This window comes from Triticum urartu, chromosome 7 (genome assembly GCF_003073215.2).
Source record: "Triticum urartu cultivar G1812 chromosome 7, Tu2.1, whole genome shotgun sequence".
NCBI classification, from domain to species: domain Eukaryota; kingdom Viridiplantae; phylum Streptophyta; class Magnoliopsida; order Poales; family Poaceae; genus Triticum; species Triticum urartu.
In genome coordinates, this window is record NC_053028.1 from 569,470,250 (window position 1) to 569,494,161 (window position 23,912).

General features: G+C 44.6%; 1 protein-coding gene across 1 annotated transcript; it reads right to left on the reverse strand.

Moving 5' to 3' along the window:
* Nucleotides 1-10,413: 10,413 nt before the first annotated feature.
* Nucleotides 10,414-12,475, reverse strand: LOC125521314 (bZIP transcription factor 50). The gene is made up of 3 exons (XM_048686371.1): nt 11,968-12,475; nt 11,204-11,424; nt 10,414-10,823 (listed from the first exon to the last, which is right to left on the reverse strand). Exons 1-3 carry the CDS (start codon nt 12,411-12,413, stop codon nt 10,576-10,578), a joined length of 915 nt encoding a protein of 304 aa, XP_048542328.1. The 5' UTR covers nt 12,414-12,475; the 3' UTR covers nt 10,414-10,575.
* Between the last annotated feature and the right edge of the window lie 11,437 nt (nt 12,476-23,912).

Genomic DNA, 23,912 nt, shown 5'->3' on the forward strand with positions numbered 1-23,912 from the left:
ATGGTGTCATGGCCCCGGGGTGCCTCGTGCTACATGAAGCCGACCCATCAGGCCAGCCGAGCCCCCCCCCCCCGGTCGGTACACGCCTTGTGCCATCGTTATCCCGGAACGTGGGCTCGCTAGAAGGAAGGACCCGGAGTACTTGGATCCCAAGACAAGGAAGCCGACATCCTAGGAGGATTAGATTGGCTAGGAATTCCTTCACCGCCTTAGATTGGCTAGGACTCTTGCAAACCCTAGACTCCAGGTATCCTTTATAAGCCTGGGCAGGGCTTGTCGATAAGGGCAACCAATCGCATACCTACCATCACCCATTGATTCACCATTTTACCTCCAAAGTGAGGGCCCAAACCTAGGTAATCTGTTCTCCTAGTCCCCCGTTTGTCCTTTCCATCTAGTCACAACACTCCATCGAAGGGTCCGCCGGATTTCACTTCGTCAGTGATGCAATGGGTTGCATTGGCCAGGACCAAGATCTAGATGGGATCCTTCAACTATTTTTGAAGGAAATATGCCCTAGAGGCAATAATAAAGTTGTTATTTATATTTCCTTATATCATGATAAATGTTTATTATTCATGCTAGAATTGTACTAATTGGAAACTTAGTACATGTGTGAATACATAGACAAACAGAGTGTCACTAGTATGCCTCTACTTGACTAGCTCGTCAATCAAAGATGGTTAAGTTTCCTAGCCATGGACAAAGATTTGTCATTTGATGAACGGGATCACATCATTAGAGAATGATGTGATTTACTTGACCCATCCGTTATCTTAGCACAATGATCGTTTAGTTTACTGTTATTGCTTTCTCCATGACTTATACATGTTCCTATGACTATGAGATTATGCAACTCCCGAATACCGGAGGAACACTTAGTGTGCTATCAAACGTCACAACGTAACTGGGTGACTATAAAGATGCTCTACAGGTGTCTCCGATGGTGTTTGTTGAGTTGGCATAGATCGAGATTAGGATTTGTCACTCTGTGTATCGGAGAGGTACCTCTAGGCCCTCTCGATAATGCACATCACTATAAGCCTTGCAAGCAATGTGACTAATGAGTTAGTTGCGGGATGATGCATTAAGGAACGAGTAAAGGGACTTCCCGGTAACGAGATTGAGCTAGGTATTGAGATACCGATGATCGAATCTCGAGCAAGTAACATACTGATGACAAAGGGAACAATGTATGTTGTTATGTGGTTTAACTGATAAAGATCTTTGTAGGGTCCGCACGCTATTGTTTATTGACCGGAGACATGTCTCGGTCATGTCTACATAGTTCTCGAACCCGTAGGGTCCGCACGCTTAACGTTCAGTGACGATCGGTATTATGAGTTTATGTGTTTTGATGTACCGAAGGTTGTTCGGAGTCCCAGATGTGATCACGGGCATGACGAGGAGTCTCGAAATGGTCGAGACATAAAGATCTATATATTGGAAGCCTATGTTTGGACATCGGAATGGTTCCGGGTGAGTTCGGGAATATACCAGAGTACTGGGAGGTTATTGGAACCCCCGGGAAGTATACGGGACTTATTGGGCCATAGTGGGAGAGTGGAGAAGGGAGCCTAGGGGGGGGCGCCCCCCCCCCATGCCCAATCCAAATTGGGTTGGGGCTGCCCCCCCCTTTCCTTCCCCCCCCCCTCTCTGCCCCTTCCTTCCTTTCCTAATCCAAAGTAGAGGACGTCTAACTTGTTTTTGCAGGGAATGTTGTGATGTGATATGGTCAAGACATGATGCTAAATTTTATTGTATGACATGATCATGTTTTGTAACAGAGTTGTCGGCAATTGGCAGGAGCCATATGGTTGTCGCTTTATTGTATGAAATGCAATCGCCATGTAATTGCTTTACTTTATCACTAAGCGGCAGCGATAGTCGTAGAAGCAATAGTTGGCGAGACGACAACGATGCTTCGATGGAGATCAAGGTGTCAAGCCAGTGACGATGGTGATCATGACAGTGCTTTGGAGATGGAGATCAAAGGCACAAGATGATGATGGCCATATCATATCACTTATATTGATTGCATGTGATGTTTATATTTTATGCATCTTATTTTGCTTAGTTCGACGGTAGCACTATAAGATGATCTCTCACTAAATTTCAAGGTACAAGTGTTCTCCCTGAGTATGCACCGTTGCTACAGTTCGTCGTGCCGAGACACCACGTGATGATCGGGTGTGATAAGCTCTACGTTCACATACAATGGGTGCAAGCCAGTTTTGCACACGCGGAATACCCGGGTTAAACTTGACGAGCCTAGCATATGCAGATATGGCCTCGGAACACTGAGACCGAAAGGTCAAGCGTGAATCATATAGTAGATAGGATCAACATACTGATGTTCACCATTGAAAACTACTCCATCTCACGTGATGATCAGACATGGTTTAGTTGATATGGATCACATGATAACTTAGATGATTAGAGGGATGTCTATCTAAGTGGGAGTTCTTAAGTAATTTGATTAATTGAACTTTAATTTATCATGAACTTAGTACCTAATAGTATTTTGCATGTCTATCTTGTTGTAGATAGATGGCCCATGCTGTTGTTCCGTTGAATTTTAATGCGTTCCTAGAGAAAGCTAAGTTGAAAGATGATGGTAGCAACTACACGGACTGGGTCCGTAACTTGAGGATTATCCTCATTGCTGCACAGAAGAATTACGTCCTGGAAGCACCGCTAGGTGACAAACCCGCTGCAGGAGCAACGCCAGATGTTATGAACACCTGGCAGAGCAAAGCTGATGACTACTCGATAGTTCAGTGTGCCATGTTTTACGGATTAGAACTGGGACTTCAACGATGTTTTGAATGTCATGGAGCATATGAGATGTTCCAGGAGTTGAAGTTAATATTTCAAGCAAATGCCCGAATTGAGAGATATGAAGTCTCCAATAAGTTCTACAACTGCAAAATGGAGGAGAATAGTTCTGTCAGTGAACATATACTCAGAATGTCTGGGTACCACAACCACTTGACTCAACTGGGAGTTAATCTACCTGATGATAGTGTCATTGATAGAGTTCTTCAATCACTACCACCAAGCTACAAGAGCTTCGTGATGAACTATAATATGCAAGGGATGGATAAGACGATTCCCGAGCTCTTCGCAATGCTAAAGGCTGCGGAGGTAGAAATCAAGAAGGAGCATCAAGTGTTGATGGTCAACAAGACCACCAGTTTCCAGAAAAAAGGTAAAGGGAAGAAGGGGGACTTTAAGAAGAACGGCAAGCAAGTTGCTGCTCAAGTGAAGAAGCCCAAGTCTGGACCTAAGCCTGAGACTGAGTGCTTCTACTGCAAAGGGACTGGTCACTGGAAGCGGAACTGCCCCTAGTATTTGGTGGAGAAGAAGGATGGCAAAGTGAAAGGTATATTTGATATACATGTTATTGATGTGTACCTTACTAATGCTTGCAGTAGCACCTGGGTATTTGATACTGGTTCAGTTGCTAATATTTGCAACTCAAAACAGGGGCTACGGATTAAGGGGAGATTGGCTAAGGACGAGGTGACGATGCGCGTGGGAAATGGTTACAAAGTCGATGTGATCGCCGTCGGCATGCTACCTCTACATCTACCTTTGGGATTAGTATTAAACCTAAATAATTGTTATTTGGTGCCAGCATTGAGCATGAACATTATATCTGGATCTTGTTTGATGCGAGATGGTTATTCATTTAAATCAGAGAATAATGGTTGTTCTATTTATATGAGTAATATCTTTTATGGTCATGCACCCTTGATGAGTGGTCTATTTTTACTAAATCTTGATAGTAGTGATACACATGTTCATAGTATTGAAGCCAAAAGATATAAGATTAATAATGATAGTGCAACTTATTTGTGGCACTGTCATTTAGGTCATATTGGTGTAAAGCGCATGAAGAAACTCCATGCTGATGGGCTTTTGGAATCACTTGATTATGAATCACTTGATGCTTGCGAACCATGCCTCATGGGCAAGATGACTAAGACTCCGTTCTCCGGAACAATGGAGCGAGCAACAGACTTGTTGGAAATAATACATACTGATGTATGTGGTCCAATGAGTATTGATGCTCGCGGCGGGTATCGTTATTTTCTTACCCTCACAGATGATTTGAGCAGATATGGGTATATCTACTTGATGAAAGATAAGTCTGAAACATTTGAAAAGTTCAAAGAATTTCAGAGTAAAGTGGAAAATCATCGTAACAAGAAAATTAAGTTTCTACGATCTGATCGTGGAGGTGAATATTTGAGTTATGAGTTTGGTCTTCATTTGAAACAATGCGGAATAGTTTCGCAACTCACGCCACCTGGAACACCACAACATAATGGTGTGTCCGAACATCGTAACCACACTTTATTAGATATGGTGCGATATATGATGTCTCTCACTGATTTACCGCTATCATTTTGGGGTTATACTTTAGAGACGACTGCATTCACATTAAATAGGGAACCATCGAAATCCGTTAAGACGACACCTTATGAACTGTGGTTTGGCAAGAAACCCAAGTTGTCGTTTCTTAAAGTTTGGGGCTGCGATGCTTATGTGAAAAAGCTTCAACCTGGTAAGCTCGAACCCAAATCATAGAAATGTGTCTTCATAGGATGCCCAAAGGAGACTGTTGGGTACAGCTTCTATCACAGATCCGAAGGCAATATATTCATTGCTAAGAATGTATCCTTTCTAGAGAAGGAGTTTCTCTCGAAAGAAGTGAGTGGGAGGAAAGTAGAACTTGATGAGGTAACAGTACCTGCTCCCTTATTGGAAAGTAGTTCATCACAGAAATCAGTTCCAGTGATTCCTACACCAGTAATTGAGGAAGCTAATGATGATGATCATGAAACTTCTGATCAAGTTACTACCGAACCTCCTAGGTCAACCAGAGTAAGATCCGCACCAGAGTGGTACGGTAATCCTGTTCTGGAGGTCATGTTACTTGACCATGACGAACCTATGAACTATGAGGAAGCGATATGAGCCCAGATTCCGCAAAATGGCTTGAGGCCATGAAATCTAAGATGGGATCCATGTATGAGAACAAAGTGTGGACTTTGGTTGACTTGCCCGATGATCGGCAGGCCATATAGAATAAATGGATCTTCAAGAAGAAGACTGACGCTGACGGTAATGTTACTGTCTACAAAGCTCGACTTGTTGCAAAAGGTTTTCAACAAGTTCAAGGAGTTGACTACGATGAGACCTTCTCACCTGTAGCGATGCTTAAGTCCGTCTGAATCATGTTAGTAATTACCGCATTTTATGATTATGAAATTTGGCAAATGGATGTCAAAACTGCATTCCTTAATGGATATCTTAAAGCAGAGTTGTATATGATGCAACCAGAAGGTTTTGTCGATCCAAAAGGTGCTAACAAAGTGTGCAAGCTCCGGCGATCCATTTATGGACTGGTGCAAGCCTCTCGGAGTTGGAATACACGCTTTGATAGTGTGATCAAAGCATATGGTTTTATACAGACTTTTGGAGAAGCCTGTATTTACAAGAAAGTGAGTGGGAGCTCTGTAGCATTTCTGATATTATATGTGGATGACATATTGCTGATCGGAAATAATACTAAATTTTTGAATAACGTAAAAGGATACTTGAATAAGAATTTTTCCATGAAAGACCTCGGTGAAGCTGCTTATATATTGGGCATCAAGATCTACAGAGATAGATCAAGACGCTGAATTGGACTTTCACAAAGCACATACCTTGATAAAGTTTTGAAAAAGTTCAAAATGGGTCAAGCAAACAAAGGGTTCTTGCCTGTGTTTCAAGGTGTGAAGTTGAGTCAGACTCAATGCCCGACCACTGCAGAAGATAGAGAGAAAATGAAAGTCATTCCCTATGCTTCAGCCATAGGTTCTATCATGTATGCAATGTTGTGTACCAGACCTGATGTGTGCCTTGCTATTAGTTTGGCAGGGAGGTACCAAAGTAATCTAGGAGTGGATCACTGGACAGCGGTCAAGAACATCCTGAAATACCTGAAAAGGACTAAGGATATGTTTCTCGTTTATGGAGGTGACAAAGAGCTCATCGTAAACGGTTACGTCGATGCAAGCTTTGACACTGATTCGGATGACTCTAAGTCACAAACCGGATATGTATTTTTATTAAATGGTGGAGCTGTCAGTTGGTGCAGTTCCTAGCAGAGCGTCGTGGCGGGATCTACATGTGAAGCGGAGTACATAGCTGCTTTGGAAGCAGCAAATGAAGGAGTCTGGATGAAGGAGTTCATATCCGATCTAGGTGTCATACCTAGTGCATCAGGTCCAATGAAAATCTTTTGTGACAATACTCGTGCAATTGCCTTGGCAAAGGAATCCAGATTTCACAAGAGAACCAAGCACATCAAGAGACGCTTCAATTCCATCCGCAATCAAGTCAAGGAGGGAGACATAGAGATTTGCAAGATACATACGGATCTGAATGTTGCAGACCCGTTGACTAAGCCTCTCTCACGAGCAAAACATGATCAGCACCAAGACTCAATGGGTGTTAGAATCATCACAATGTAATCTAGATTATTGACTCTGGTGCAAGTGGGAGACTGAAGGAAATATGCCCTAGAGGCAATAATAAAGTTGTTATTTATATTTCCTTATATCATGATAAATGTTTATTATTCATGCTAGAATTGTACTAACCGGAAACTTAGTACATGTGTGAATACATAGACAAATAGAGTGTCACTAGTATGCCTCTACTTGACTAGCTCGTTAATCAAAGATGGTTAAGTTTCCTAGCCATGGACAAAGAGTTGTCATTTGATGAACGGGATCACATCATTAGAGAATGATGTGATTGACTTGACCCATCCGTTAGCTTAGCACAATGATCGTTTAGTTTACTGCTATTGCTTTCTCCATAACTTATACATGTTCCTATGACCATGAGATTATGCAACTCCCGAATACCGGAGGAACACTTAGTGTGCTATCAAATGTCACAACGTAACTGGGTGACTATAAAGATGCTCTACAGGTGTCTCCGATGGTGTTTGTTGAGTTGGCATAGATCGAGATTAGGATTTGTCACTCCGTGTATCGAAAAGGTATCTCTGGGCCCTCTCTGTAATGCACATCACTATAAGCCTTGCAAGCAATGTGACTAATGGGTTAGTTACGGGATGTTGCATTATGGAACGAGTAAAGAGACTTGCCGGTAACGAGATTGAACTAGGTATTGAGATACCGACGATCGAATCTCGGGCAAGTAACATACCGATGACAAAGGGAACAACGTATGTTGTTATGCGGTTTGATCGATAAAGATCTTTGTATAATATGTAGGAACCAATATGAGCATCCATGTTCCGCTATTGGTTATTGACCGGAGACATGTCTCGGTCATGTCTACATAGTTCTCGAACCCGTAGGGTCCGCACGCTTAATGTTCGGTGACGATCGGTATTATGAGTTTATGTGTTTTGATGTACCGAAGGTTGTTCGGAGTCCCAGATGTGATCACGGGCATGACGAGGAGTCTCGAAATGGTCGAGACATAAAGATCTATATATTGGAAGCCTATGTTTGGACATTGGAATGGTTTCGGGTGAGTTCGGGAATATATCGGAGTACCGGGAGGTTACCGGAACCCCCCGGGAAGTATATGGACCTTATTGGGCCATAGTGGGAGAGAGGAGAAGGGAGCCTAGGAGGCCCCCACCCCAATCCCAATCCGAATTGGGTGGGGGGCCGCCCCCCCCCCTTTCCTTTCCCCCTCTCTCCCCCTTCCTTACTCTCCTAATCCAACTAGGGAAGGGGGGAATCCTACTCCCGGTGGGAGTAGGACTCCCTTGGGCACGCTATAGAGGGCCGGCCCCTCCCCCTCCTCCACTCCTTTATATACAGGGGAGGGGGGGCACCCCATAGACACACAAGTTTACAATTGTCTTAGCCGTGTGCGGTGCCCCCTCCACCACAATCCACCTCGGTCATATCATTGCAATGCTTAGGCGAAGCCATGTTCCAGTAGCTTCATCATCACCGTCATCACGCCGTCGTGCTGAGGAAGCTCTCCCTCGACACTCAGCTGGATCGAGAGTTCGTGGGACGTCACCGAGCCGAACGTGTGCAGATCGCGGAGGTGCCGTACTTTCGGTACTAGGATCGGTCGGATCGTGAAGACGTACGACTACATCAGCCGCGTTGTCATAGCGCTTCCGCTTACGGTCTACGAGGGTACGTGGACAACACTCTTCCCTCTCGTTGCTATGCATCACCATGATAGATCTTGCGTGTGCGTAGGATTTTTTTTTTAAATTACTGCGTTCCCCAACAATTTGACATCTACACGTCGGGATAGATCTTTGCTTTTGGCTTGATGTCCTTAGTAGCTAACCCGGCGGGCCTCCATGATATCGTCGAAACCTTTGTGGCATGTCGAGTCTTCTTCAGCAACTTGGTCAGCACCAACTTCATCAGCACCATTGAAACATACTGGAACAAAAACTCAAAAAGGATAATTTCACTAACCTCTACGGTTGGTGAGAACTTCATCAGCACCAGCTTCATAGCTTCCTCCGGGCCCTTGCTCTTCACTCGAAGATTGATGAGGGCATCCTTCTACCTAGACTACAGATGAGGATTAATCAAATGGAGACGGGTTACCTGCTGGCGCATCTAATGAGTCGATGCAGGTGTTATCTAGAGCATATGGAGAGATGTAGGTGTGATCTAGATCATATGCAGATATGCGGGCATTGCACAAGTGTTGTGTGGGTATTTGGATTGGACCTAATACTTGATTTTCATGTTGTTTCCCTTGAGAGAGCAAAGTAGACATGTGTAATGGAGAAGTTTCACCTTATATGTATGATGTTGGAGATGAGTGTGTCTCTTGATGATGGAGCACTTGACATGCTAGTGTCTTGCCTTGCATAACAATTATCTCTTTGTCCGTCTGTATATATATCCGCTGGCCCGCACGGGAAAAGTAGTATTACATTCCCACTCTGGAGCTAGGTGACCGATCTAGAACGCCTGGTGCAGGCTAATGAATTTGCCTGGTATTTTATCCAGGCTAATGAATATACCAGGTGCTCCAAACCTGACTAGTGCTTGACTATTCAGGACTCCAACCAAACAAGTTGTAGGTTGGGCTCATGGAAGCTCCAGGCCATGCAAATCTTTGTGAGGTCTCAAACTCACCAACTATATTCCTATACCCCCCCCCCCAGCCTCCTGTGCCACACTCTCCCAGTGTGACTCTTCTTCGACACGATGACAGCTACCGCTCAATCTGACATCTCCCGCCGCGCACCCAGGACAACAACTTGAGATCCGGTGCCTAGCGATCTCTAACGAGCCCCACCTGTTGCATGTTCCCATCCTCGACGCCGCTCCTCACGCCACCGCGAGCGTGTTGTCACCTCTCCCATCCTCCCCCACATAGCTCCGAAAGGCCGCCCCCCATTGACACCTTGAAGGTGTTGGGCGAAATGTCTTCTCATTTTTTTGTAAATATATGATGTTTAGATGAGTAATAAAATTGAAGTTCAATGATATTGGAGGGATATTATGAGGATTCATTGTTGGGGTAGTATGTTGATGAATTTCTTGAGGATGACGATAATTCATCGTTAGTGTTTGACTTATACAAGTGCTTTTCATAATTATGAATTTAGTAGTTCAGCATGTAGCTTGGTCTTTCTTTCCGCCGTTTTCTGTTTTGTTGGTTGTGAAAAGTGATGTACTCATTTTCCTCATCTAATATAACACGTGCAATTCTCTTGCATGGTTCAGAAAAAATATATGGATCTGTATTGTGTTGGGTAGGAACATTAAAGTTTGAATTATTATGATGTGAAATTGGAGTTAAAATAGGGTTCGTGTGCATAAATAGAAGATAAATGGAGAAAATGAAATATAGAGAGAGGGACTAGGCTTTCTCTAGAAATGACCTGCAAACAAATCAGTCCATCCACATAATCTTTCGTCATAAGAGACAGGGGAAAGACCTTTGAATGAGAAGAGGAACATTACCAAAGGGAAATGAATCTAATAAACATGCCGTTTTCAGAAGGTTGGAACTGGTGATCAACTAACTATCGTTATTGTATTTTTCTTGCAAGATCGTTATTATATACACAAAATGAACCATATAGGAGATTTTCCTACCCCCCAAAACAGGAAAACACTACAGTACTGCACTTGTACTAGCTGCTTGCCGTTACTGTAATTTTGACAACTACACTGGAGTATTAGTGGCCTTTCACTTGTGACTTCAACCCCGTTACTGTAATTTTGACAACTACACTGGAGTATTAGTGGCCTTTCACTTGTGACTTCACCCGTGAACTTTCTATGGTTTGAATTTGACATCAACGTCATTCTGGCATTGGCAAACAAAATAGGATTCACATAGTTACATAAACCCAGAGAGATAGACAAAGCCAGGTTTCAAAACTAGCATCTGATTAGATGATCATAGAACAAAGGGAACAGAGAGAGCAGAAAGATAGTCATGGATAAAGCCACGGTGGCAGCAAGAGAACACATAATAGACATTCATTGCTAACTACACTACATACTGGAAACTTGCGAATAAGCCGGCACTAGTCTAGCAAGCGGCAGCTGCACGCAATGGCGGAGTATCTAGCTTGATCCTCTCCCTTGTGCCCCTCCAGCGCCTTCCATGGAGTAGAAGCTCCAAGGTCTCTGGTTGATCACTGCTTGGCTTTCCGGCTACCATTGTGAGACCTCTTTCGGCTCTCCTTGGAGCCGCCAGGCTTCGGTTGGGTAGACCGGGCGTTAGGAATAGGCACACGATGCTCACTAGCCAAAGCAGGGAAACCAGCGGCAGGGTTTCTGCAAAATGAAAACAATTACATTTAGCACAGCTGAAGTTTCTGCGAGCAAGTAATCCAGGTCGCATTTCATGCAAACTCTATGTGAATGACGAGCTGTGAGCCATCAAGCTCGCTAAGTTCTGATTATTTTCAATTAATGTAAACGATCAGATATCACCAAAGGAAACTAGATTTCTGAGAGCAAGAGGGTTGCATAACCCAAAAAGCTTAAATGGACATATTAACAATTTCAAGTTACATGAGCACAAGCCAACGTTGGAGATACTTGCAGTCCAGACAGTAATGCACTAGTTGTTTGTCAGCACGGTTGAGCAATGAAAACCATCAGCAATAGAATTTTATTCATACAACTTGTGGTGAAAACCATCAGCATCTTACCCGAAAGTACGGCAGACTCCTGCATGGCTGTGTGAGCACCAATAGGCCTATCCTTCAACATGTTCTGGCGCAGTGCCATGTTCTCAGCTGCGCAGCACTGAAGTGCGTAGCTGAGGCGGCGACACTCTGCCTCGAGATACTTGCTCCTCGTCTCCAAGTCCTTCACATATGACTTCTTCCTCTCCCTGGACTTCATGGCAGAATCCCTATTCCTCATTTGCCTGAAAAATCACCAAAAATGCAACTTGTAAGAGGCTATACATCCCAGCTCCCAAATAGCCTTGCAATTGAGAAAACAAACATCCCTACTTCTCAAACATAATACTGGATAGTTCTCATCTGGTTAAGAATTTTTTGACTCTAAGACGATTCTTTCAGCAAGACAAAATAACATTCCGGTTAACCAAGAGATGTACAAAATATGGCGCTTTTAGCCAAGGTCAAACCCCACATGTCAACCGACAAGTTATGCAATTATATTTTAAAAAAATAGTGCCCTCATGTACTTAAAATTTCTTCCAGTTGAGTAACATTCACCATACGGAACAACACATCTCTGAAAGCTTAAGAGTTTGTTAGTACAGTACAATTTTGTGCATTTTAGTAGTAGTACGAATTAGGTTAAGTATGACAACGACCCTTCAGACAATTGATCCTTAAGCTGGATGTAAATTCTATGTTCTACGGGCAAACAAGATAAACGAAAGTGCCCAATTTTAGATGACAGACGATATATCCTGCGACAAATTACAAAATTGGCATACCTCATCTTCTTCTTGCTGATGGGATCGTCGCCATCCACCTCCGTCTCGGGCGTCACCACCTCCACCTCTGTCTCCGGCGTCACCACCTCCACCCCCTCTTCCCCCCTCCTAGAGTCCCCATCAGTGCTGCCCCCAGCCTCAGCCTCACTCCCGTTCCCCTTCTCGCCCCCCTCCTCGGCGCCGTCGAACAGCGCGTCCAAGAACTCGTCCACGCTGATCCCGTCCACCGGCTCCGCCCCCGCCCCCGCCGCCTCCTCCTCCTGCATCAGAAACCTCTCGATCTCCGACAGCACCTCCTCGCCGGCGGGGCTGGACCGGGAGGTCACCGACTCCGGCGACCCCGCCTCCGCCGCATCGAGCGGAGGCGGGGCGAGGAGCTCGGAGACTGCGGCGGACTCGCCGGCGAAGGAGGCGAGCAGGGCGTCCAGGTCGAGGTCGGTGTCCATGGGTGGGGTGGGATGCTATTTTGTCTCGGTCTCTGGTCGCCGGTTGTTATATAGCGGACTCGTGTGCTTCGGGTTTTTTTGCTTCGTGGGGAAGGAGAGGAAGGTTCGTGGAAGTTGACGGTGAGGGGTACAGAGGGGATGAATGGGACCCACGCGCTGTGATGCCGTGGCCTGGCCAATGGAAGAGATCGTAGGCGCCACGCTGGCTCGTTGGGTTTTCCTGGGGGCTTTGGGCCGGTCTTGCTGGGTTGGGCTGCTGAGATGGACTTTGAAAAGATTCATGACTCTCAACGTTTAATTTTATAGATAGACTATTAGTGAATTTAAGAGCTCAAATTTTGAAGCTCGCAATTTAGCGAAGCATGCTCTTTCTCTCGGGGGTGGCCGCCATGTTTGATTAGGTCACCCTGGAGATTTTTCCTTCATCCCTGTAAACATTATGACAGTTAATAAAAGCTTCGCGAGGTTGTCTAAAAAAGTATATCCCTTAAAAAAATACTTTATACTCCCCATGTTCCTAAATATATGTCATTTTAGAGATTCCACTACAAACTACATACGGAGCAAAATGAGTGAATCTGCACTCTAAAATATGTCTATATACATTCATACGTAGTTCATATTCAAATCTCTAAAAATACTTATATTTAGAAACGGAAGGAGTAGATAGACTAAACAAACTCATTTTAGATGAAGAAGAAAAATGTATTGATTTTTTAAAGACAATTGCCCAATCATTATCTCATAAGTGTTGTATCTAAGTGATGTTGCACTTATTCAAATTCAATGATTATTTTTACATCTCAACACTTCTTTTTGAACAATTGTGCAAATAAAAGAGAGAGAAATATGGACTAAAGCCGCATAGAATCCAAGGATTAATTGCATTGCATAGAGAAATATTTCCACTTACGTACGAGTTTCCTTTCTCTTTCTCCTTTAATTTTCGTGCCACATATGTATTTTGTTTATGAAATCGTGTTAAGAGCCAAGCATTGGGAGAGACCTTACACCACAACTCAAAGGTAAGAAGAGTTGTAGGAACAAATCAATCATTCGCTAGTTGACGTTGGTTAGATTCTTTGTGGTAGAATGTGGCATACTGACTTAATAAAATGATAAACTATTTATATCAATAAGGTGCACCTTCTTTTTCTAAAGCTCGACCCCAAAGAACCTCTAAGTTAAGCATGCTTTTACCTGTGCTTCCGTTTTTGTATTTGTGCTTGTCTTCCTGTATTTTTTAGTAACTAGATCACTTCGCCACTAATTATACATGTCATTTTGAATTTGGTAGAATTTGGTGTTATGCATTTGTGGAAATGTTGTGCAATGGAAAATTTTGGCAAGAGGATACCTCAAGTTGGTATGAGATTCAAAGATTTTGATGGGGCTTGGGTGTTTTGGGTAGAATATGGGGGTCACATAGGCTTTGATGTGCGGAAAAGATGCACCAACTTAAGCAAATTGGATGGAAAGGTGACTTCACGCAAAATTGTTTGTTCCAATGAGGGCATTAGAAAAAGGAAAGGGCAAACCTATCATGAGCCTTTAGAGTTGAAACAAGACCCAATTGTAAAGTTCAGATGGTTATTACATTTGACAGAGCAATACAAAATTATGAAGTTACTGATGTTGTGTTGGAACGCAACCACTACCTTCGATTGTCACAAAACCACCACTTGTTGGCACCACAAAAGAATATTTCAAAATTACGAGCTTTCAAGATAGAAATGTGGGAAATATGCCCTAGAGGCAATAATAAAATGGTTATTATTATATTTCTTTGTTCATGATAATTGTCTATTATTCATGCTATAATTGTGTTATCCGGAAATCGTAATACATGTGTGAATACATAGACCACAACACGTCCCTAGTGAGCCTCTAGTTGACTAGCTCGTTGATCAAAAGATAGTCATGGTTTCCTGACTATGGACATTGGATGTCATTGATAACGGCATCACATCATTAGGAGAATGATGTGATGGACAAGACCCAATCCTAAGCATAGCTCAAAGATCGTGTAGTTCGTTTGCTGTAGCTTTTCCGAATGTCAAGTATCATTTCCTTAGACCATGAGATTATGCAACTCCCGGATACCGTAGGAGTGCCTTGGGTGTGCCAAACGTCACAACATAACTGGGTGACTATAAAGGTACATTACAGGTATCTCCGAAAGTGTCTGTTGGGTTGGCACGAATCGAGACTGGGATTTGTCACTCCGTATGATGGAGAGGTATCTCTGTGCCCGCTCGGTAATGCATCATCATAATGAGCTCAATGTGACCAAGTGGTTAATCACAGGATCATGCATTACGGCACGAGTAAAGTGACTTGCCGGTAACGAGATTGAACGAGGTATTGGGATACCGACGATCGAGTCTCGGGCAAGTAACGTACCGATTGACAAAGGGAATTGTATACGGATTGATTGAATCCTCGACATCGTGGTTCATCCGATGAGATCATCGTGGAGCATGTGGGAGCCAACATGGGTATCCAGATCCCGCTGTCGGTTATTGACCGGAGAGGCGTCTCGGTCATGTCTGCATGTCTCCCGAACCCGTAGGGTTTACACACTTAAGGTTCGGTGACGCTAGGGTTGTTGAGATATTAGCATACGGTAACCCGAAAGTTGTTTGGAGTCCCGGATGAGATCCCGGACGTCACAAGGAGTTCCAGAATGGTCCGGAGGTGAAGATTTATATATAGGAAGTCAAGTTTTGGCCATCGGAAAGTTTCGGGGGTAATCGGTATTGTACCGGGACCATCGGAAGGGTCCCGGGGGTCCACCGGGTAGGGCCACCTATCCCGGAGGGCCCCATGGGATGAAGTGGGAGGGGAACCAGCCCCTAGTGGGCTGGTGCACCCCCCTTGGGCCTCCCCATGCGCCTAGGGTTGGAAACCCTAGGGGTGGGGGGCGCCACCCTTGCCTTGGGGGGCAAGGCACCCCCTTGGCCGCCGCCCCCCCTAGGAGATTGGATCTCCTAGGGCCGCCGCCCCCCTAGGAACCCTATATATGGGGGAGGGAGGGCTGCAGCACCCAAGCCCCTGGCCTCTCCCTCTCCCTCCCGTGACACTCCTTCGTCTCCCTGCGCTTGGCGAAGCCCTGCCGAGATCACCGTTGCTTCCACCACCACGCCGTCGTGCTGCTGGATCTTCATCAACCTCTCCTTCCCCCTTGCTGGATCAAGAAGGAGGATACGTCTTCCCAATCGTACGTGTGTTGAACGCGGAGGTGCCGTCCGTTCGGCACTAGGTCATCGGTGATTTGGATCATGTCGAGTACGACTCCATCAACCCCGTTCTCTTGAACGCTTCCGCGCGCGATCTACAAGGGTATGTAGATGCACTCCTCTCTCCCTCGTTGCTAGATGACTCCATAGATTGATCTTGGTGATGCGTAGAAAATTTTAAAATTCTGCTACGTTCCCCAACAGTGGCATCATGAGCTAGGTATATGCGTAGTTACTATGCACGAGTAGAACACAAAGCAGTTGTGGGCGTCGATATTGTCAATTTGCTTGCCGTTACTAGTCTTATCTTGATTCGGCGGCATCGTGGGATGAAGCGGCCCGGACCGACCTTACACGTACGCTTATGTGAGACTGGTTCCACCGACTGACATGCACTAGTTGCATAAGGTGGCTGGCGGGTGTCTGTCTCTCCCACTTTAGTCGGATCGGATTCGATGAACAGGGTCCTTATGAAGGGTAAATAGAAATTGGCAATTCACGTTGTGGTTTGGGCGTAGGTGAGAAACGTCCTTGCTAGAAACCTATAGCAGCCACATAAAAACTTGCAACAACAATTAGAGGACGTCTAACTTGTTTTTGTAGCATGTGCCGTGTGATGTGATATGGCCAAAAGGATGTGATGAATGATATATGTGATGTATGAGATGATCATGTTCTTGTAATAGGAATCACGACTTGCATGTCGATGAGTATGACAACCGGCAGGAGCCATAGGAGTTGTCTTTATTTATTTATGACCTGCGTGTCAACATAAACGTCATGTAATTACTTTACTTTATTGCTAAAGCGTTAGCCATAGTAGTAGAAGTAATAGATGACGGGACAACTTCAAGAAGACACGATGATGGAGATCATGGTGTCATGCCGGTGACAACGATGATCATGGAGCCCCAAAGATGGAGATCAAAAGGAGCAAATGATATTGGCCATATCATGTCACTATTTGATTGCATGTGATGTTTATCATGTTTTACATCTTATTTGCTTAGAACGACGGTAGCTTAAATAAGATGATCCCTCGTAATAATTTCAAGAAAGTGTTCCCCCTAACTGTGCACCGTTGCGAAGGTTCGTTGTTTCGAAGCACCACGTGATGATCGGGTGTGATAGATTCTAACGTTCGAATACAACGGGTGTAAGCCAAATTTACACACGCAATACACTTAGGTTGACTTGACGAGCCTAGCATGTACATACATGGCCTTGGAACACGGAAGACCGAAAGGTCGAGCATGAGTCGTATAGGAGATACGATCAACATGAAGATGTTCACCGATGTTGGCTAGTCTGTCTCACGTGATGATCGGACACGGCCTAGTTAACTCGGATCATGTTTCACTTAGATGACTGGAGGGATGTCTATCTAAGTGGGAGTTCATTGAGTAATTTGATTAGATGAACTTAATTATCATGAACTTAGTCTAAAATCTTTGCAATATGTCTTGTAGATCAAATGGCCCATGTTGTCCTCAACTTCAACGCGTTCCTAGAGAAAACCAAGCTGAAAGACGATGGCAGAAACTATATGGACTGGGTCCGGAACCTGAGGATCATCCTCATAGCTGCCAAGAAAGATTATGTCCTAGAAGCACCGCTAGGTGACGCACCTATCCCATAGAACCAAGACATTATGAACGCTTGGCAGTCACGTGCTGATGATTACTCCCTCGTTCAGTGCGGCATGCTTTACAGCTTAGAACCGGGCCCAAAAGCGTTTTGAGAGACACGGAGCATATGAGATGTTCGAAGAGCTGAAAATGGTTTTTCAAGCTCATGCCCGGGTCGAGAGATATGAAGTCTCTGACAAGTTCTTCAGCTGTAAGATGGAGGAAAATAGTTCTGTCAGTGAGCACATACTCAGAATGTCTGGGTTGCATAACCGCTTGACTCAGCTGGGAGTTAATCTCCCGGATGACGCAGTCATTGACAGAATCCTTCAGTCGCTTCCACCGAGCTACAAGAGCTTTGTGATGAACTTCAATATGCAGGGGATGGAAAAGACCATTCCTGAGGTGTATTCAATGCTGAAATCAGCAGAGGTGGAAATCAAAAAGGAACATCAAGTGTTGATGGTGAATAAAACCACTAAGTTCAAGAAAGGCAAGGGTAAGAAGAACTTCAAGAAGGACGGCAAGGGAGTTGCCGCGCCCGGTAAGCAAGCTGCCGGGAAGAAGCCAAAGAATGGACCCAAGCCCGAGACTAAGTGTTTTTATTGCAAGGGAAGTGGTCACTGGAAGCGGAACTGCCCCAAATACTTAGCGGACAAGAAGGCCGGCAACACTAAAGGTATATGTGATATACATGTAACTGATGTGTACCTTACCAGTACTCGTAGTAGCTCCTGGGTATTTGATACCGGTGTGGTTGCTCACATTTGTAACTCAAAGCAGGAGCTGCGGAATAAGCAGAGACTGGCGAAGGACGAGGTGACGATGCGCGTCGGGAATGGTTCCAAGGTCGATGTGATCGCCGTCGGCACGCTGCCTCTACATTTACCTATGGGATTAGTTTTAAACCTCAATAATTGTTATTTAGTGCCGGCTTTGAGCATGAACATTGTATAAGGATCTCATTTAATTCGAGATGGCTACTCATTTAAATCCGAGAATAATGGTTGTTCTATTTATATGAGAGATATGTTTTATGGTCATGCTCCAATGGTGAATGGTTTATTCTTAATGAATCTCGAGCGTAATGCTACACATATTCATAGTGTGAATACCAAAAGATGTAAGGTTGATAATGATAGTCCCACATACTTGTGGCACTGCCGCCTTGGTCACATAGTTGTCAAACGCATGAAGAAGCTCCATGCAGATGGACTTTTGGAGTCTCTTGATTATGAATCATTTGACACGTGGGAACCATGCCTCATGGGTAAAATGACCAAGACTCCGTTCTCAGGAACAATGGAGCGAGCAACCAACTTATTGGAAATCATACATACTGATGTGTGCGGTCCAATGAGTGTTGAGGCTCACGATGGCTATCGTTATGTTCTCACCCTCACTGATGACTTAAGTAGATATGGGTATGTCTACTTAATGAAACACAAGTCTGAGACCTTTGAAAAGTTCAAGGAATTTCAGAGTGAGGTTGAGAATCAACGTGACAAGAAAATCAAGTTCTTGCGATCAGATCGTGGGAGAGAATACTTGAGTCACGAATTTGGCACACACTTAAGAAAATGTGGAATAGTTTCACAACTCACGCCGCCTGGCACACCTCAGCGTAATGGTGTGTCCGAACGTCGTAATCGCACTCTATTGGATATGGTGCGATCTATGATGTCTCTTACCGATTTACCGCTGTCATTTTGGGGCTATGCTTTAGAGACTGTCGCATTCACTTTAAATAGGGCTCCGTCGAAATCCTTTGAGACGACACCGTATGAATTATGGTTTGGGAAGAAACCTAAGCTGTCATTTCTAAAAGTTTGGGGATGCAATGCTTATGTCAAGAAACTTCAACCTGAAAAGCTCGAACCCAAGTCGGAAAAATGCGTCTTCATAGGATACCCTAAAGAAACTGTTGGTTATACCTTCTACCTCAGATCCGAAGGCAAGATCTTTGTTGCCAAGAATGGGTCCATTCTAGAGAAAGAGTTTCTCTCGAAAGAAATAAGTGGGAGGAAAGTAGAACTTGATGAAGTATTACCTCTTGAACCGGTAAGTGGCGCAGCTCAAGAAAATGTTCCTGAGGTGCCTGCACCGACTAGAGAGGAAGTTAATGATGATGATCATGAAACTTCAGATCAAGTTACTACTGAACTTCGTAGGTCCACGAGGACACGTTCCTCACCAGAGTGGTACGGCAACCCTATCTTGGAAATCATGTTGTTAGACAATGGTGAACCTTCGAACTATGAAGAAGCGATGGCGGGCCCGGATTCCGACAAATGGCTAGAAGCCATGAAATCCGAGATAGGATCCATGTATGAAAACGAAGTGTGGACTTTGACTGACTTGCCCGTTGATTGGCGAGCCATAGAAAATAAATGGATCTTTAAGAAGAAGACAGACGCGGATGGTAATGTGACCATCTATAAATCTCGGCTTGTCGCTAAGGGTTATCGACAAGTTCAAGGGGTTGACTATGATGAGACTTTCTCACCCATAGCGAAGCTGAAGTCCGTCCGAATCATGTTAGCAATTGCCGCATTCTATGATTATGAGATATGGCAAATGGACGTCAAAATGGCATTCCTTAATGGTTTCCTTAAGGAAGAATTGTATATGATGCAGCCAGAAGGTTTTGTCGATCCTAAGAATGCTGACAAGGTGTGCAAGCTCCAACGCCCGATTTATGGGCTGGTGCAAGCATCTCGGAGTTGGAACATTCGTTTTGATGAGATGATCAAAGCGTTTGGGTTTACGCAGACTTATGGAGAAGCCTGCATTTACAAGAAAGTGAGTGGGAGCTCTATAGCATTTCTCATATTGTATGTGGATGACATACTGTTGATGGGAAATGATATAGAATTCTTGGAAAGCATAAAGGCCTACTTGAACAAGTGTTTTTTCAATGAAGGACCTTGGAGAAGCTGCTTATATATTAGGCATCAAGATCTATAGAGATAGATCGAGACGCCTCATTGGTCTTTCACAGAGTACGTACCTTGACAAGATATTGAAGAAGTTCAAAATGGATCGGTCAAAGAAGGGGTTCTTGCCTGTATTGCAAGGTACGAGATTGAGCACGACTCAATGCCCGACCACGGCAGAAGATAGAGAAAAGATGAGTGTCGTCCCCTATGCCTCGGCCATAGGGTCTATCATGTATGCTATGCTGTGTACCAGACCTGATGTAAACCTTGCCGTAAGTTTGGTAGGAAGGTACCAAAGTAATCCCGGCATGGAACACTGGACAGCGGTCAAGAATATCCTGAAGTACCTAAAAAGGACTAAGGACATGTTTCTCGTGTATGGAGGTGACGAAGAGCTCGTCGTAAAGGGTTACGTCGATGCTAGCTTCGACACAGATCTGGATGACTCTAAGTCACAAAGTGGATACGTGTATATTTTGAATGGTGGGGCAGTAAGCTGGTGCAGTTGCAAGCAAAGCATTGTGGCGGGATCTACATGTGAAGCGGAGTACATGGCAGCCTCGGAGGCAGCACAAGAAGCAGTCTGGGTGAAGGAGTTCATTACCGACCTAGGAGTCATACCCAATGCATCGGGCCCGATGACTCTCTTCTGTGACAACACTTGAGCTATTGCCCTTGCCAAGGAGCCCAGGTTTCACAGGAAGACCAGGCATATCAAGCGTCGCTTCAACTCCATTCATGAAAGTGTTCAAAATGGAGACATAGAGATTTGTAAAGTACATACGAACCTGAATGTGGCAGATCCGTTGACTAAACCTCTCCCTAGAGCAAAACATGGTCAACACCAGAACTGCATGGGTGTTCGATTCATCACAATGTAACTAGAATATTGACACTAGTGCAAGTGGGAGACTGTTGGAAATATGCCCTAGAGGCAATAATAAAATGGTTATTATTATATTTCTTTGTTCATGATAATTGTCTATTGTTCATGCTATAATTGTGTTATCCGGAAATCGTAATACATGTGTGAATACATAGACCACAACACGTCCCTAGTGAGCCTCTAGTTGACTAGCTCGTTGATCAAAAGATAGTCATGGTTTCCTGACTATGGAGATTGGATGTCATTGATAACGGCATCACATCATTAGGAGAATGATGTGATGGACAAGACCCAATCCTAAGCATAGCTCAAAGATCGTGTAGTTCGTTTGCTGTAGCTTTTCTGAATGTCAAGTATCATTTCCTTAGACCATGAGATTGTGCAACTCCCGGATACCGTAGGAGTGCCTTGGGTGTGCCAAACGTCACAACATAACTGGGTGACTATAAAGGTACATTACAGGTATCTCCAAAAGTGTCTGTTGGGTTGGCACGAATCGAGACTGGGATTTGTCACTTTGTATGACGGAGAGGTATCTCCGGACCCACTCGGTAATGCATCATCATAATGAGCTCAATGTGACCAAGTGGTTGATCACGGGATCATGCATTACGACATGAGTAAAGTGACTTGCCGGTAACGAGATTGAACGAGGTATTGGGATACCGACGATCGAGTCTCGGGCAAGTAATGTACCGATTAACAAAGGGAATTGTATACGGATTTATTGAATCCTCGACATCGTGGTTCATCCGATGAGATCATCATGGAGCATGTGGGATCCAACATGGGTATCCAGATCCCGCTGTCGGTTATTGACCGGAGAGGCGTCTCGGTCATGTCTGCATGTCTCCCGAACCCGTAGGGTCTACACACTTAAGGTTCGGTGACGCTAGGGTTGTTGAGATATTAGCATACAGTAACCTGAAAGTTGTTCGGAGTCCCGGATGAGATCCCGGATGTCACGAGGAGTTCCGGAATGGTCCGGAGATGAAGATTTATATATAGGAAGTCAAGTTTTGGCCATCGGGAAAGTTTCGGGGGTAATCGGTATTGTACCGGGAACACCGGAAGGGTCCCGGGGGTCCATCGGGTGGGGCCACCTATCCCGGAGGGCCCCATGGGCTGAAGTGGGAGGGGAACCAGCCCCTAGTGGGCTGGTGCGCCCCCCTTGGGCCTCCCCCTGCGCCTAGGGTTGGAAACCCTAGGGGTGGGGGGCGCCACCCTTGCCTTGGGGGGCAAGGCACCCCCTTGGCCGCCGCCCCCCCTAGGAGATTGGATCTCCTAGGGCCGGCCCCCCTAGGCACCCTATATATAGTGGGGGGAGGGCAGCAACACCCAAGCCCCTGGCCTCTCCCTCTCCCTCCCGTGACACTCCTCCGTCTCCCTGTGCTTGGCGAAGCCCTGCCGAGATCACCGTTGCTTCCACCACCACGCCGTCGTGCTGCTGGATCTTCATCAACCTCTCCTTCCCCCTTGCTGGATCAAGAAGGAGGAGACGTCTTCCCAACCGTACGTGTGTTGAACGCGGAGGTGCCATCCGTTTGGCACTAGGTCATCGGTGATTTGGATCACGTCAAGTACGACTCCATCAACCCCGTTCTCTTGAACGCTTCCGCGCGCGATCTACAAGGGTATGTAGATGCACTCCTCTCTCCCTCATTGCTAGATGACTCCATAGGTTGATCTTGGTGATGTGTAGAAAATTTTAAAATTCTGCTACGTTCCCCAACAAGAAACCCTAATGATTCTATAATTATGCCAAAAACTGGACATGAGTTTACATGTTTGCCGTCAAGTTGGTGGATCGCTTAACCTTGGTTACACCTTTTGTGATTAAAAGAACCATTTGCGAAGCAAGCGATAGAGAGAGCCGGATTTTTGACATGTTGCTAGTATGTTGAAGTATTTTCACAACTGCTGAGAATCCATCATTGCAATATGCTTTGAATGTTGATTGTTAGGAGGATATTGCCAACATATTTTTGGGTTTATGCTAAAATGTTACTTGATGATTCCCACTTTGGTGATGTTGTCACATTTTTGGCACAAACAAAGAGTATATGCCATTTGGTATTTTTCTTGGGGTCAACTAGTTTAGAGAAACTACTATTTTTGGTGTTGTGCTGATGTTTGATGAAACATGTGACTCATTTATATGGCTCTTTGAGACTTTTCTAGTTGCACATGATGGAAGTCGGCCTAGAACTATTTACCTAGGTCGGCAATGGGAAAAGCTATAGTGATAGTCTTCACATAATCATATCATGGATTGTGCATCTTCCACATAATGCAAAACGTTGTCAAACATTTACCTCCAAGGAAGGGCAAAGGGATAGATGAAATGGAAGGAAGAAAAGGAGACTCACATTCTGACTGATTTTAATGCATGTATGTATGGCTATGAGCACGAGGGTGTTTGATAATGTTAGACAAAAGACACATAAACAAACTTGGTTAGAGCTTGAATAATGCATTGGAGAATCATTCGAAATCATATTATCATATTATTCGATTCTTGATGCAACTCGAGGGATGATCGAAGTAAAAAAAAGGAGAAAGGAATTGGAACCTGAATTTGAGGCAAGGAAAAAGTTACCAAAGAATCAATATGTGCACACACCTATGTTAGTGCAAGCAAGCAAAGTGTATACTCCAATTATTTTTAAAGATTTCCAATGTGAGTATGAAAGATCCATGGCCGCGTGTCGTAAGTATTGGATGAAAATAATAAAATTGGGGTTGCTATTTGGAGTTTGCATGGTGATTTACGGTTCAAGGAGGAGTGCATGGTGATAGGTGATCCT

Bases quoted from the DNA above. Each gene is read 5' to 3' on its own strand.
- LOC125521314 (XM_048686371.1), bottom strand. From the start codon at position 12,413: ATGGACACCGACCTCGACCTGGACGCCCTGCTCGCCTCCTTCGCCGGC. The intron at 11,425-11,967 runs GTATGCCAATTT...GTGATTTTTCAG, and splicing joins ATCAGCAAGAAGAAGATGAG to GCAAATGAGGAATAGGGATT. The intron at 10,824-11,203 runs GTAAGATGCTGA...TTCATTTTGCAG, and splicing joins GGAGTCTGCCGTACTTTCGG to AAACCCTGCCGCTGGTTTCC.